The 14,384-nt window shown below is 37.3% G+C and overlaps 1 protein-coding gene across 1 annotated transcript in view; it reads right to left on the reverse strand.

Annotated features, from left to right (window-relative positions):
• The window catches only part of LOC125230796 (ATP-binding cassette sub-family G member 1-like), a 91,306-nt gene that overhangs the window by 9,925 nt on the left and 66,997 nt on the right, over positions 1-14,384 (reverse strand). Inside the window, exons 2-5 of the mRNA XM_048136017.1 lie at positions 9,150-9,267; positions 7,536-7,653; positions 6,622-6,720; positions 3,671-3,816 (exon numbers count right to left, since the gene is read on the reverse strand). Of these exons, the coding sequence (XP_047991974.1) occupies positions 3,671-3,816; positions 6,622-6,720; positions 7,536-7,653; positions 9,150-9,267 (481 nt within the window). The remainder of the gene's footprint in view (positions 1-3,670; positions 3,817-6,621; positions 6,721-7,535; positions 7,654-9,149; positions 9,268-14,384) is intronic.

The following is a 14,384-nucleotide window of genomic DNA, read 5'->3' on the forward strand; positions in this document are numbered from 1 at the left end:
CATCCTCGTTATGCCGGCATTTTGCCACGGCTCATGGGAGCCTGAGGTCCACTTTTGACAACTAATCCCAAAATGTGGCGTAGGCAGTAGTTTTACGAAAGCAACTACCATCTGACATGGAAGGCCTTATTGGGATTAGCCCGGTTTCCTCACGACGTTTTCCTTCACCGAAAAGCGACTGGCGAATGTCAAATGACATTTCGCACATAAGTTCCGAAAATCTCATTGGTACGAGCCGGGGTTCGAACCCGCGACCTCCAGATTGAAAGTCGTACGCACTTGCCACTAGGTCACCAGCGTTTTATTCTCGTACACACTGTCACGTGATCGCACGTAAATTGTATCTTAGCGTGAGCAAAATTGCGCGGCTTAATTACACTAGTGTGGCTCCACCCTAAATGACAGGATTGTTAGAATGACTAATTAAAACCGGCCAAGAGCGTGTCGGGCCACGCTCAGTGTAGGGTTCCGTAGTTTTCCGTATTTTTCTCAAAAACTACTGAACCTATCAAGTTCAAAACAATTTTCCTAGAAAGTCTTTATAAAGTTCTACTTTTGTGATTTTTTTCATATTTTTTAAACATATGGTTCAAAAGTTAGAGGGGGGGGGACGCACTTTTTTTTCCTTTAGGAGCGATTATTTCCGAAAATATAAATATTATCGAAATACGATCTTAGTAAACCCTTATTCATTTTTAAATACCTATCCAACAACATATCACACGTTGGGGTTGGAATGAAAAAAAATATCAGCCCCCACTTTACATGTAGGGGGGGTACCCTAATAAAACATTTTTTTCCATTTTTTATTTTTGCACTTTGTCGGCGTGATTCATATACATATTGGTACCAAATTTCAGCTTTCTAGTGCTAACGGTTACTGAGATTATCCGCGGACGGACGGACGGACGGACGGACGGATAGACAGACATGGCGAAACTATAAGGGTTCCTAGTTGACTACGGAACCCTAAAAACCGGTCTCACGATTAAGTAGTAGTGGTACTTATAAGGTACAGCGGGGCAAATCGCGACTGGGGGGCAATTGTAACTGATCTATTTTTTTTCATTATTACACTATTAAGTTGAGTTCCACATGTACCTATCCACTGAACACGCGTACCATATATAACTAGTGGACACTCTAATTAATAATGCAAACATTGTAAAACAGGGAAAAAATGGATCAGTTGCATTTGACCCCCAGTCGGAATTGACCCGCTGTACCTTACCGGATAATAAGTAAAAACACATGTATCTTGGCGCACGCGGTTATAAAGAATAAATAATTTATTGATTATAGCGGACTTGATTTTCGCAACTCGACGTCATAAAATTGCGCCTATTTTGCGAGACGTTGGTGATTAGTTTTAAAAAGTATGTATATTTAAAAACACCTTAATTGTCACGTCCATACCTGACACGACCTCTATTCTAACCTCTGTTAGTGATACCCTCTGTAAATGAGACAATCATTTTATTATACCTGTCTAACTGAGACCCTTCATAGGTAGAATACCTCTTTAAGTGACACAAATTCTTTCGCCCCTTGAAGTCTCACTTATCCAGGTTTCACTGTACCTAATTCATTTTAAAGTTATTATAAACAACAAGATGTTTGGGATCCTTTTAATTTACCGAAGATTTTTTTGTCGAATTTCATTTCCCAAACGAATTTTGCCAACTACACGTTTGTCAACTCAATCTTTCCCATAATAACATTTGACAACGTTAAAATCCGTCAAATGATAATTTCCCAAACTGTTGTAATGCAACTTTTATAACCCCAACTGTTAATTTCGCAAATGTTTCACTTTGACTAGAAAAGTTTGCTCAACTTTACTTTCGTCAAATGAATTACTGGACAAAATTATTTAGTCAAATAATTTGTTTAGTAAAAAAATTTTTCCTTAAAAACACACTATGCAAAACCAGTTTTTGACAAGTGTTTTAACATGATTGTTTTCATTTACCGAATTTCATTTCCCAAACAGATTTTAACAACTACTTACACGTTTGCTTCCCACAGACACTTTTGACGAAAATACCATTTATGACGAGTCAAATAATCTTTAAAAACCTAAACATAGCCCAAAAACCTAAAAGTAGGTTTAGGTTAGGTTGGAACTGCGACCCCCACACAAAATGTTGCTAAAAAAGTAGGTTTAGGTTAGGTTGGAACTGCGACCCCCACAAAAGATGTTGCTAAAAAAGTAGGTTTAGGTTAGGTTAGAACTGTCATCCTCATACAAAACTTTGCTAAGAAAGTAGGTTTATGTTAGGTTGGAACTGCGACCCCCACACAAAACTGTTGCTAAATAAAGTAGGTTTAGGTTAGGTTAAAACTGCGACCCCCACAGAAAATTTTGCTTAAAAAAGTAGGTTTAGGTTAGGTTAGAACTGCGACCCCCACGCAAAACTTTGCTAAGAATGTAGGTTTAGGTTAGGTTCGAACTGCGACCCCCACACAAAACTGTTGCTAAATAAAGTAGGTTTAGGTTAGGTAAGAACTGCGACCCCCACACAAAATGTTGCTAAAACAGTAGGTTTAGGTTAGGTTAGAACTGCGAACCCTACACAAAACCGTAGCGAAGAAAGTAGGTTTAGGTTAGGTTAGAACTGCGACCCCTACACAAAACTGTAGCGAAGAAAGTAGGTTTAGGTTTAGGTTAGGTTAGAACTGCGACCCCCACACAAAACTGTTGCTAACAAAGTAGGTTTAGGTTAGGTTAAAACTGCGACCCCCACACAAAATGTTGCTAAGAAAGTAGGTTTAGGTTAGGTTAGAACTGCGACCCCCACGCAAAACTTTGCTAAGAATGTAGGTTTAGGTTAGGTTCGAACTGCGACCCCCACACAAAACTGTTGCTAAGAAAGTAGGTTTAGGTTAGGTTAGAACTGCGACCCCCACGCAAAACTTTGCTAAGAATGTAGGTTTAGGTTAGGTTCGAACTGCGACCCCCACACAAAACTGTTGCTAAATAAAGTAGGTTTAGGTTAGGTTAGAACTGCGACCCCCACACAAAATTTTGCTTAAAAAAGTAGGTTTAGGTTAGGTTACAACTGCGACCCCGACACAAAACTGTAGCGAAGAAAGTAGGTTTAGGTTAGGTTAGAACTGCGACCCCCACACAAAACGGTTGCTAAGAAAGTAGGTTTAGGTTAGGTTAAAACTGCGACCCCCACACAAAATGTTGCTAAGAAAGTAGGTTTAGGTTAGGTTAGGACTGCGACCCCTACACAAAATGTTACTAAAAAAGTAGGTTTATTTCGAATACGTTAAGATTTGGTTATATAAAAAAATGTCAATGTAAATGTGGTTTATTTATATTTTTGTCAACTATTCGGTTTAAGTAAACAAGGTTTGTTAAAATAAAAAATGCCCATGAAATGTTTTACCAAATGTTAGATTTGGCTTTTTTTCTGTTGGGATAATATTGGTTGGCAATTAATCATTTTGATTAATTGAAGTTTGGTAAAATGAACATTGCCAAAGTAAGGAAATGTCTAAATATTTATTTGGATATCATTATTTTGGCAAATATGTATATGTCACACGATAAGTTGGGAAGTGATGAGTTTCCTTTTAAATTTTTGGGATACATTGTTTGGGATGTGAAAATCTGGCAAATAACTTTCGGTAATACATTAGTAACCCGTTAGTTACTTACGTGGTGGGCTCATCCAGGAACAGTACCGGGGGGTTATCCAGCAGTTCCAGGGCTATGGACAGCCGTTTCCGCTGCCCTCCCGATAGGTTCCCGCACCGCGTCTTTTCTGTGCCGGACAAACCCAGATCTTCCAGCACTTCGCTTATCTGAGGACAAAAATAAATATCTGTACTGTCTGTGACGCTCTTTACAAACCACTTTTGTTGTTATATCACTTAATAATATGCAATTATTGTTCGGGCTAAGTGATTAGAGAGAGACCAAGCTAAGTTGTCAACAATTTTAGTGCCCTGCCTACCCCGTTTAGGGAATATAGGCTTGAATTTAGGTGTCATCATCATGGGAGCCTGGGGTCCGCTGTGACAACTAATCCCAAGATTTGGCATAGGCACTAGTTTTACGAAAGCGACTGCCATCTGACCTTCCAACACAAAGGGTAACCAGGCCTTATTGGAATTAGTCCGGTTTCCTCACGATGTTTTCCTTCACCGAAAAGCGACTGGCAAGTATCAAATGACATTTAATGCTTGAATTTAGGTGTATATATCATTAATGTTTGAAAATAAATGGACAACTGTAGTAAAACGAACCATATGTTAATAGTTTACTTAAGTTCTTACATTATTATTCAAGATTTTAGAGTTAGTATTAGGCCTTATGTAAGGCTATTTTATCGATAAAAGGATTGTCGATGTTTTTATTTTGTCAAGCACTTGACGTTCGTGCCAGAAAAATATCTAGGTATAGTCATAATTTTAAAGAAGTTTGACATTGATATACTCGTAAACCTCTGCACCACCGATGCTGTCAAAATCGTTGGCAATCTTGGACTGACTCGCTTGGTACTTTGGTAGTCTACTCGTTTACGACATTCCGCCCGATTTGACAACATATACTATATCATTTCACGACGATACTGTGCTCTTTAATCAATAACGTCACAGTTCACACCTATCGATATCTATACTAATATCCATACTAATATTATAAATGGGAAAGTGTATGTGTCTGTTTGTTTGTCCGTCTTTCACGGCAAAACGGAGCAACGAATTGACGTGATTTTTTAAGTGGACATAGTTGAAGGGATGGAGAGTGACATAGGCTACTTTTTGTCTCTTTCTAACGCGAGCAAAGCCACTGGAAAAAGCTAGTATATGATATTTTGAGATCGTATCACATCGACGTGACATCTTTTTTGCATTGTAATAAACAAAGAAGCTTGATAAAATTAAAGCCTACATACTTGTTGCCCTTTGTACTCTGAACGTTGCACCAACTATTATTTATAATTATACTTTATACTTTACAATGACACACTTTGAGGACCGGTTGCTCTGACCACAATTGTTAAGCAAGTTGTCATTCAGCAAAGAACAATACAAATACAATATTAATGCGTTAATTAATTAATTTGTTTAATAATAACTGATAATAAAAGAGAATAAGTTATTTATTATAAAAAAAATATTAATGCGTTGTAATCTATTTTATAAAAAATCTAGTTCTATGTAGTGCAAGAATTGTAAAGAATGTAGATATTTATGCTGCACGAATATGATCAAAACAAAACAGAGGACTCTGGGTTGACTTTAGCAGTCGCATTCGTAAAAATTAGTGCCTACGCCAATTTTTTTTTAAGAATCGTGGCATGAATCAGATATGACAAAAGGAAGATGAGGATGATACAGTTGTAGCATAGATATTTACTGAGAAGCGAATAAAGATCCTTGGGTAAAGTCCTTATAAGTATTTTACAAGAAGGACGAACTTCTGTTGAAAACTTAAAACTTCTTTTTTACACTGAGGCATATGTTTTTTTTTTTTATTATAAATGGGCTTACTCTTGGCCACAGACTAGTCAAAGGCAAAGACGTGGCTTGCGATGGAGTGAGCTCGCCCAGAAGATGCCTGTTCACTCTTGATTTGTTCTTCTTGTGTACGTGTAATATGGAGAAGTGTATCATTTTGAGGCGAATGAATGGTAAAAACGCTTGGGGTGAGGCTCGTAAGAGATGGTCTGACTGTGTGAAGAAGTCGACTGGCGGCAGCGTATACCGTGCAGTCCATATGGCTGATGACCGCGTTCAATGGAGACACGCTACTTGTGGTCGCAATCCTCACCATTGAGGGAACGAGGAAGAAGATGTGTACGTAAACGTAAGGGCCCTTTTATATGTCGTCGTCGATAGTCACAATTATAGGATATTGAATTTAAACGACTCATCAGCTCATCACACACGAAATAAAACGTGATTCAATTAACTGACAGCAATTAGTAGACCGGGACGTAAACGGTAATTTAAATTGGTACTTGGCTTAATCGTTGATGTAATGAAGGTCGAAAAGTTACTACAACCGCAGGAAAATTATGGTGGATTTCCAACCTTCACTTTCTAGGTCAAGTTCGCTAGAAGCCAAGTTTTAACTTAGTAACTGTCATCTACAATAATGTGTCTCTTCAAAGGCTGCAAAAAATATGACACTTACACATATAATACTAGCTTTTGCCCGCAGCTTCGCTCGCGTTAGAAAGAGACAAAAGTAGCCTATGTAACTCTCCATCCCTTCAATTATCTCCACTTAAAAAATCACGTCAATTCGTCGCCAATTCGTCGCTCCGTTTTCCTTTTTTGAGTGGTCTGGCCTAGTGCGAATAAACCCTCCTGCTAAGCCGCTGTCCTGGGTTCGAGTTCGAATCCCAGTAAGAGCATCCATTTGTGTCGCTAGCTTTTTCCCGCATAATAAAAGGATATGAATTTTGAAAAACCCTATCTTAGTGCTCCTCTACACCTTATAAGGAACCTATGTGCCAAAGGAATCTCTAGGACCAGCGGTTTCGGCTATGCGTTGATATATCAGTCAGTCGGTTTCTTCTTATATGTTTAGATGAGCACAGGGTTATAGCATTTCAGTACATAAATACGATTCAGCATAAAGAGTAAAAAACTTACCACAGTCATTTTCAGTTTGTCGGTCATGTTGCCCAGTTTCATGTCGGCAGCGAACTTCATCAGCTCCTCCACCGTGAACAGCGGGCTGATGCGGTCATCCTGTTACATATAAAACCTATAGTTTAGTTAGTACATTACAAAAAATCCTCAAAATTTTAGATCTAGCAGAATTTACTTAAATAGTGTCAAGATATTGGAGACAGTGAGAGTGAGAAACTTTCGCTTGTCGCTCTTCCGTACCGTATTCGTCATCTATCCGTATTGTATCAGTGTTGAATATACGCCGACATCGACATGCTGCTTTAGTGCTTTAATGCTAGCTGATGTGCTCCCAGCTTGCAATCGCTGCTGCTCTTCCGTACCGTGTATGTCATTTACCTTGTCTTGCTTCTATAGTGCTCCAATGCTAACTCATAATTATGTTCCCAGCTGGCTTTCGCTATTGCTCTACCGTACCGTATCCGTCACCTATCGGTATTATACAATACCGATAGGTGACGGATACGGTACCTGTACTATATATCGTCACTACTTTTAAAAAATCTCGTATCTCACGCTGCTCCTCAAAGTTAAAACGCAGTAAGTCTATATGCATTCCATACATACTTACTACAATTTTCTTTTCATTGACAGACGAAGATACAAGTTTTTTTAAAAATAGTGACGTGTAGTATAGTGCTTCAATGCTAGCTGATATGCTCTCAGCTAACAGATGATGTTGCTCTTTCGTATAACGGCCCAGCCACGACATTGGTCTAAGCGCGGCAGCGGCGAGCGGCAGCCATACGTGCGAATGAAAAGTCCCATCGCTGTGTCTCGCTTCAATGTATGGGCGCCGCTCGCCGCTGTCGCGCTTAGACCAATGTCGTGGCTGGGCCGTAAGTGTCCGTCACCTATCCGTATTGTGTCCGTACCTGTAGGATATAAGCTGATTTGCTTCTATAGTGCTTCAGTGCCCGTAGTGACCGCTGATGTGCTCCCAGCTGACACACGTTGTTGCCAGCTCGAATCGTGCCCGTCACGCCTGTCGTGCTGTAAAGAAGTGTTAGTCTTTTACAGTCTACATGCATACTTATTATGTGACTGCGGCCTTGAGGATCAAACTACCCAGCACATAGTCGAACGATGATCAAATCGACGCGGGACGTTTGCTAGGCAGCCCGGAGGACCTCTATACCAACTTGACACCTGACGCGATCGGTTGGCTGCGTAACCTGGATGTCGACTTATACTATTGTCTACAAAGTATACGCCATACGCTTAAAATAATAATTACAGTCACAGTAGGCTACTTGCCTCCTAGTCAAATCAACTTCCTTTTCAGAACTGTCAAAACTAATTTGAACGACTTGCTAAAATATGGAATTTATATAAAATCAAATTGAGTGACGTCACGGTCAACTCGGTTACTTTATATATTTCTACCTGACTTATTAAATAGAAATTGGATTTAAAAATAAATTCTCTCCATGTTTTTCTTATATTTATCTGATGCTTTATTTCGTGCATGGTATAAAATATTTTATTTTAACTACAGTCAAGTTCGCTGTTACCTGTTATGAAATTAAGGGGGCATTCCGAAAAATGATCATGATTTTTTAAAACTCTTTAAAAAAAAAAATTTTTAATGAATTTTTTAAACTCTTTTAAAAAATTCATGATTCACCATCGCCATTATTTAAACGCTTCTCAGACAAAGTCTATCATTTGATGAAGCCAAGAAGCCGATATTTGGTATGATAACCTCTTTCATTAAAACTATACCAAGGCCATAATAACATTTCATTGGCAATTCTTTTGATAGCCTTGTCTCTGCAACGAATAAGTCAAAGTCATTCATATATTTTTATCACAGGTCTCATTGCGTCTACGTGTACTGAAGAATAATGTACTATTTTCTACTCCCGAACTGTATGTAATTTTAGGCTTCACCTAAAATTGTTTGTTTTCGACCTCCTTTAAACGCTGGTTGCATAAAATACTACTTATCATCGAATGTTGACGTTAAAGAAGTCGGGTAAAAATGACATTTGCGACGGCGAGGTTGTCAAAGTCGTTGTCGTTATAATGGGTTGATTCTAACCATACATTATCCATACATGTTTCTCACGTACAAAACAAACAGTTTAGAAATGATTTAGAATAATACCCTTGACGGTCTTTTTACTTTGAAGCGCTGGTATCGTAGTGGTAAGAGCGTGTGACTTTCGATCCAAAGGTCGCAAGTTCGAACCCCGGCTCGTACCAATGAGTTTTTCGGAACATATGTGCGAAATGTCATTTGATATTTGTCAGTGGCTTTTCGGTGAAGGAAGGAAAACGTGAGCAAACCGGACTAATTCCAATAAGGCCTACCTCTAGTTACCCTTCGGGTTGGAAGGTCAGATGGCAGTCGCCCTCGTAAAACTAGTGCCTACGCCAAATCTTAGGATTAGTTGTCAAAGCGGACCACAGGCTCCCATGAACCGTGGCAAATAATGGGGTAACGCAAGGAGGATGGTGATGGTCTTTTTACTTTGGTTACTTACCAGAAGCCGGTGAGCGCGTTCAGCAGAGACGACTTTCCTGCGCCGGAAGGACCCATGATAGCGGTCAGCTGACCGGACCGGAAGAACCCTGAGATATTCTTCAGGATAGTTTTCGTTCCTGGAAAGAAACAAACAGTTTTTAAATACAAGTAAGCAGAGCATCAATAATAGTGACTGTTTGCGCCTTAATTCAAAACCTCTTGTTAATAACATAATATGTTACGGCCTCCTCGTCGGGTGTTGTCGACAAGGAGTTGAAATAAAGAAAAAGTGACAGTAACGTCAGTGTCATGAAAGGAAACGTGAACACGTGAATTCATGTGTTGCGAAGATTGATCGATTTATAAATATATAATTAAGGAGGATCCTCAAACTAAATAAATCTAAATTCAACTAAAATAAACCTAAGTCAGTGAGGACACTCGCCAAGGAGCAAACCAGTGACCTAAATATTCGGTAAGTTATTCCTAGTAATGTAGAAATTGCAGAACATTCCCAAAAAGCGGAAACATTCTTGAGAATGTTCGCAAAACATTCCCGCAACATGCAATTTATTATTTAAACAAGAGAATATACTTGAAATAATGTTTAAATGGGCATAATATAAAACTATATGTTATTATAGGTATAATATTGTATTTTTTTTTAATTTATTTAAAGAAAGAAACACAGTTACATAGTACCTTAAATTAAATTTTCACAGCTACACATTAATTACAGCTATTATTACAGTTAGCTATTTTGTTGATAAGTGATAAGTTACCTAAATTCTCACTATAAGTTGCTATAAAATTACAACACGCAAATTACTTTTAACTATTAAATCTAAACATCAGGCGGTCTATTAAACTATGTGTAAATGCCGTAGTTTATCTTCACCGTAGTACAGTATAAATCAGTAATTTACTTCGTAGTTTTAATGAAGTTACAAAAGGTCCGTTTTATTAGCATCTAACTTTATTGCAGCAGCCAACGATTGGTCGAATGGTCGCGCTTTTAACTATCTCCGTCACTTTCTAACAATATGAATGCGAGAGTGAGTAAATTGCACACTGCACAGTGCATCTACCCAGCAGGTTTCCTTTGCAATCTGGTTAGCATTTAAGGACGAGTTGAGCAACGAGAAGTTTACGAAATGCACCCGTTATAGCCCTTTCCGCTAGGCTGAATTCACTTACAAGTCTTGCGACGACTGCAACACGTTTTTAAAGCTAGGGAGACACTAAGTGCGTTTTCACATTATCCGATCCGATATCGGATGTCGGAAGGATTTCAATGGAAAAAACCCAAGATGGCGCCTGTAATGTATGGGACATCGGTCTGACATCTGATATCGGATCGGATAATGTGAAAACGCACTAAGGCCTAATTTAGACGGCGTGCGAACTCGCATGCGATTTTAATTACATTGCGGGACGTTGAGGTTACATACAATTTTGCACAAGCATCAAATACCGCAATGTAATCAAACTCGTAGGTTCTCGTACCATCTAAATGGGCCGTAACAGAAATATATGGCTATTGTCAGGAAGGCGCTGCATGTTATTCTGTTGTATGGGCAGGCCTGTCCCACTCGCGCCTGTAGGTATCGAACTGTAAGTACCCCTCGCGAGGGGCAAATCAGTAGGGCCTCACGGGCGAGCGGTAATGCACGCGCGGGAGTTGTTCGTCAATGTCACAGAATTGATATTTTATCGTGATCGTGATACGTACTATACTATTCGAAACCTCATTTATTTACAAAAATAACTCAAGGGCGGAATCATTATTTTTATGAGTAGGTAATATCATGCCTGTTTCAATTAAGGTACCTAAGTAAGTACTACTTGTACTATTATACGTGTCGTTGTGAAGGATGAGGAATTGGAACTGGTAGATAGTACAGTTTTTCTTGGTATAACTTTAGATTCTAAACTTCAGTGGGGTCCCCATATTGTTAACCTCTCGAATAGACTTAGTTCTGCAGCTTTTGCAGTGAGCAAGATCCGTCAGTTAACAGACGTGAAAACAGCTCGATTAGTTTATTTTAGTTACTTTCACAGCATTATGTCATATGGTATTTTACTTTGGGGCAGTGCTTCAGAGATAAATACCATATTTATTCTGCAGAAGAGGGCTATTCGAGCAATATATAAAATGAACCATAGAGACTCACTTAGAGATAAATTTAAGGACATTAATATAATGACAGTGCATTGTCAATATATTTATGAGAATATTATGTATGTACATAAAAACATTTGTAATTTTAAGAAAAACTGTGATGTACATAATATAAATACTAGAAATAAACATAAACTCGCGGTGCCCTTCACACGGCTCTGTAAAATTAAAAAATCATTCATGGGTAATTGTGTTCGATTTTATAATAAACTTCCGAATCATATTACTGACTTGTCAATTAATAAATTTAAGAATCATGTAAAGCGTGTACTCATTTCTAAAGCTTATTATACAACGCAAGACTACATGAATGATAAAACAACGTGGGATTAATTGTTATTCGAAATGGTTTCTTATTTTTACGTTTTTTATTATGATTATTGTTGATGAAATTAATATTGTATTTTTTTGGACATTGGATTTTTCCTAGAAATATTCTAGACATGTATTTTTATATATACATATACCTAATTATATATTTTTTGTTTAACGATTATTTTTATATGAAATTGTATATTATAGACTCAATATTATTATGAACAATAATTTACAACAATAAATTGCTCTGATAATTAGGTTAGATTAAGATCATAATATATATGTAATGAACTATTCATAAGAGCTTGTAACTAGGCCTACATGAATAAAGATATTTTGAATTGAATTGAATATACAGAGTGGGGCCTGTAACAAAGGCGAAGAATTGAACTGTAGGCTATTCTCCTTATACTGATCAACATTTGTTCAGTGACTTTTAAAAATTATGAAGTCTTTGAATTTTTAATTTTTCATACAAAATAAATATTAGCTTCAATGTACGCCATTATTGTTGTCATTGACGTTGTCTGTCACACTTTAGACTTAACAGAATTCGCAATACATTACCTCTTAGAAAAAACTTTCAAGGGTGATAAAAATCAAAATACAAGTTATTTTTAAAAGTCGCCGAACAAATGTTGATCAGTATAAGGAGAATAGCCTAGAGTTTAATTCTTCGCCTTTGTTACAGGCCCCACTCTGTATATTCAGTGGTATGGGTTGACAGTTCAGTATGTAAGTGTTGCGGGCCATTAAAATTTGTCCGCGTATAACCCTGGCTTTAGCAGTGTGGCAAAGCGAAAAGAATAAAGCTTATTACTTAGTGTTAACTCTAAGAATTGCTTTGTTCATCAAGAGATTGTATCAAGAGACTAATCATTCTCAGAGTATTTAATTACATTAATAACAGTGTATTAGTTTTTCCCTGACGGATTTTCCTCGAGCAAGTGGACCACCTTGTTCTAATCATCATCACTATACAGGGTGGAAAGATAATTCAGGCCCTGGAGGGAAACTACCTTAGATCCTATCTTATCTTAGGTACCTACTTTCCCTCCAGGGCCCGACTTACATATCTATCCACACTGTATGTATGTATATGTATGTAAGTTAAGATTGCCAGTACCTATAGATATCCGTTTATAATCATCACTATTTGTAAGTGCGATAGGGACGGCCTGATATTTTATCGTCTATCGCGCGACCACGCTTCCCGTGCAATTGTCCACATAGCGAACGGCAATGTCACCATTTGGACGACCGGTCTGGCGCAGTCGGTAGTGACTCTGCCTGCTACGCCGTGGTCCCGGGTTCGAATCCCAGTAAGGGCATTTATCTAAGGTAACTGTACCATATTACGGGAACTTAAGACGTTTCCTACTTTAAGTGAGGATTGAAACAAAAATGCGAGGTTTCTAGTCGTGTTAACTATTTTATTTTGAGGATAAGTCTTCTACGATTGATTTAAGACACTATTTTGCATCGTGACTTCTAATTTATAGAAATTACCGTTGTTTTACTAAACCCTTAGTTTGCCCATTATTCCGGGGTACAATTTTGGTATGGCTTTAATTCCGGGAGTCGTTGTACATTATTACGGGATATCTTTAAAGTCCACTTTGTTGAAGCATAATGTAAAGAAACGAATTAAAAATATTGTTTACATAAATATATAGTGCACATATCGTTTTGATAAATGCTTATACAGAGTGTATTTTTTATTATTGGCAATATTTTGGTGAGCTGGAATGGGAAGGGAAATATGATATTTTACGGTATAACGATTATATGATATAACGACAGGGTGTTATAAGTTTCACTGTCTGTCTGTCTAAGGCATCGCTTTCGAATGGATGAACCGATTTTGATTAGTTTTTTTCGTTTGAAAGAGCTGAATTAATCGAGAGTGTTCTTCTTAGCCATGTTTAATGAAATCGGTTTAAATAGGTACTATTTTATATTTATATATGTCTATCCTATTATGTATTGTCCTCATGTAAATTTTAGCTTTCAAGTACTAATGATGATTGAGCTAAATCGTAGACGGACAGACTAACTGACGGACAAACCAATATGCGGTATAAAGATTTTTAGCTAACTAAGGAAGTTTAAAAACATAATATCCGGGTCTCTGTACCTTATTTTATGAGTTTATATATTTTAATATACTTTATATAAGTATACCGGAATAAGATACACTCATATAAAGTCGTGTACTTAATTACGGCAGTCAAAAAAAGGCTATATTAAAACATAAACAAGATTTTTTTTCTTAGTATATTGGGAGATTATATAACAATTACACTCAAAACATTGAAATAAATAAACTTTGTGCTTTAATTTTATGAAATAAAACAAATTTAATGTTGATGCCACAGTCCAATATTTCGCACGTATTACTCAATGAGTATACATTTCGTATTCAATTATGAGATTAAAATCTAAAAAATATATGTACCGTAATTATGTCACTATAATCTGTAATCTTTACTTAATGTATATACATCAAATATATAAATATACTTAACCGTAAATATTAATAGGACACAAAAACATTACGGACTGTGTTTCCGTTATTCCGTGATACTCCCGCAATTATGTACACCTCGTCAAAATGGTGTACATTATTCCGGGAGCGGGCATTTTAATAAAAATATGTTTTAAATTAACTTGAAAAGATGATATAAATGTCTTTTAATAACTATAAGACAATTATGATACAAATTTAATATCAATAAACTTACCATCATCACA

Source organism: Leguminivora glycinivorella, chromosome 1 (genome assembly GCF_023078275.1).
Source record: "Leguminivora glycinivorella isolate SPB_JAAS2020 chromosome 1, LegGlyc_1.1, whole genome shotgun sequence".
In the NCBI taxonomy this organism is placed as follows: domain Eukaryota; kingdom Metazoa; phylum Arthropoda; class Insecta; order Lepidoptera; family Tortricidae; genus Leguminivora; species Leguminivora glycinivorella.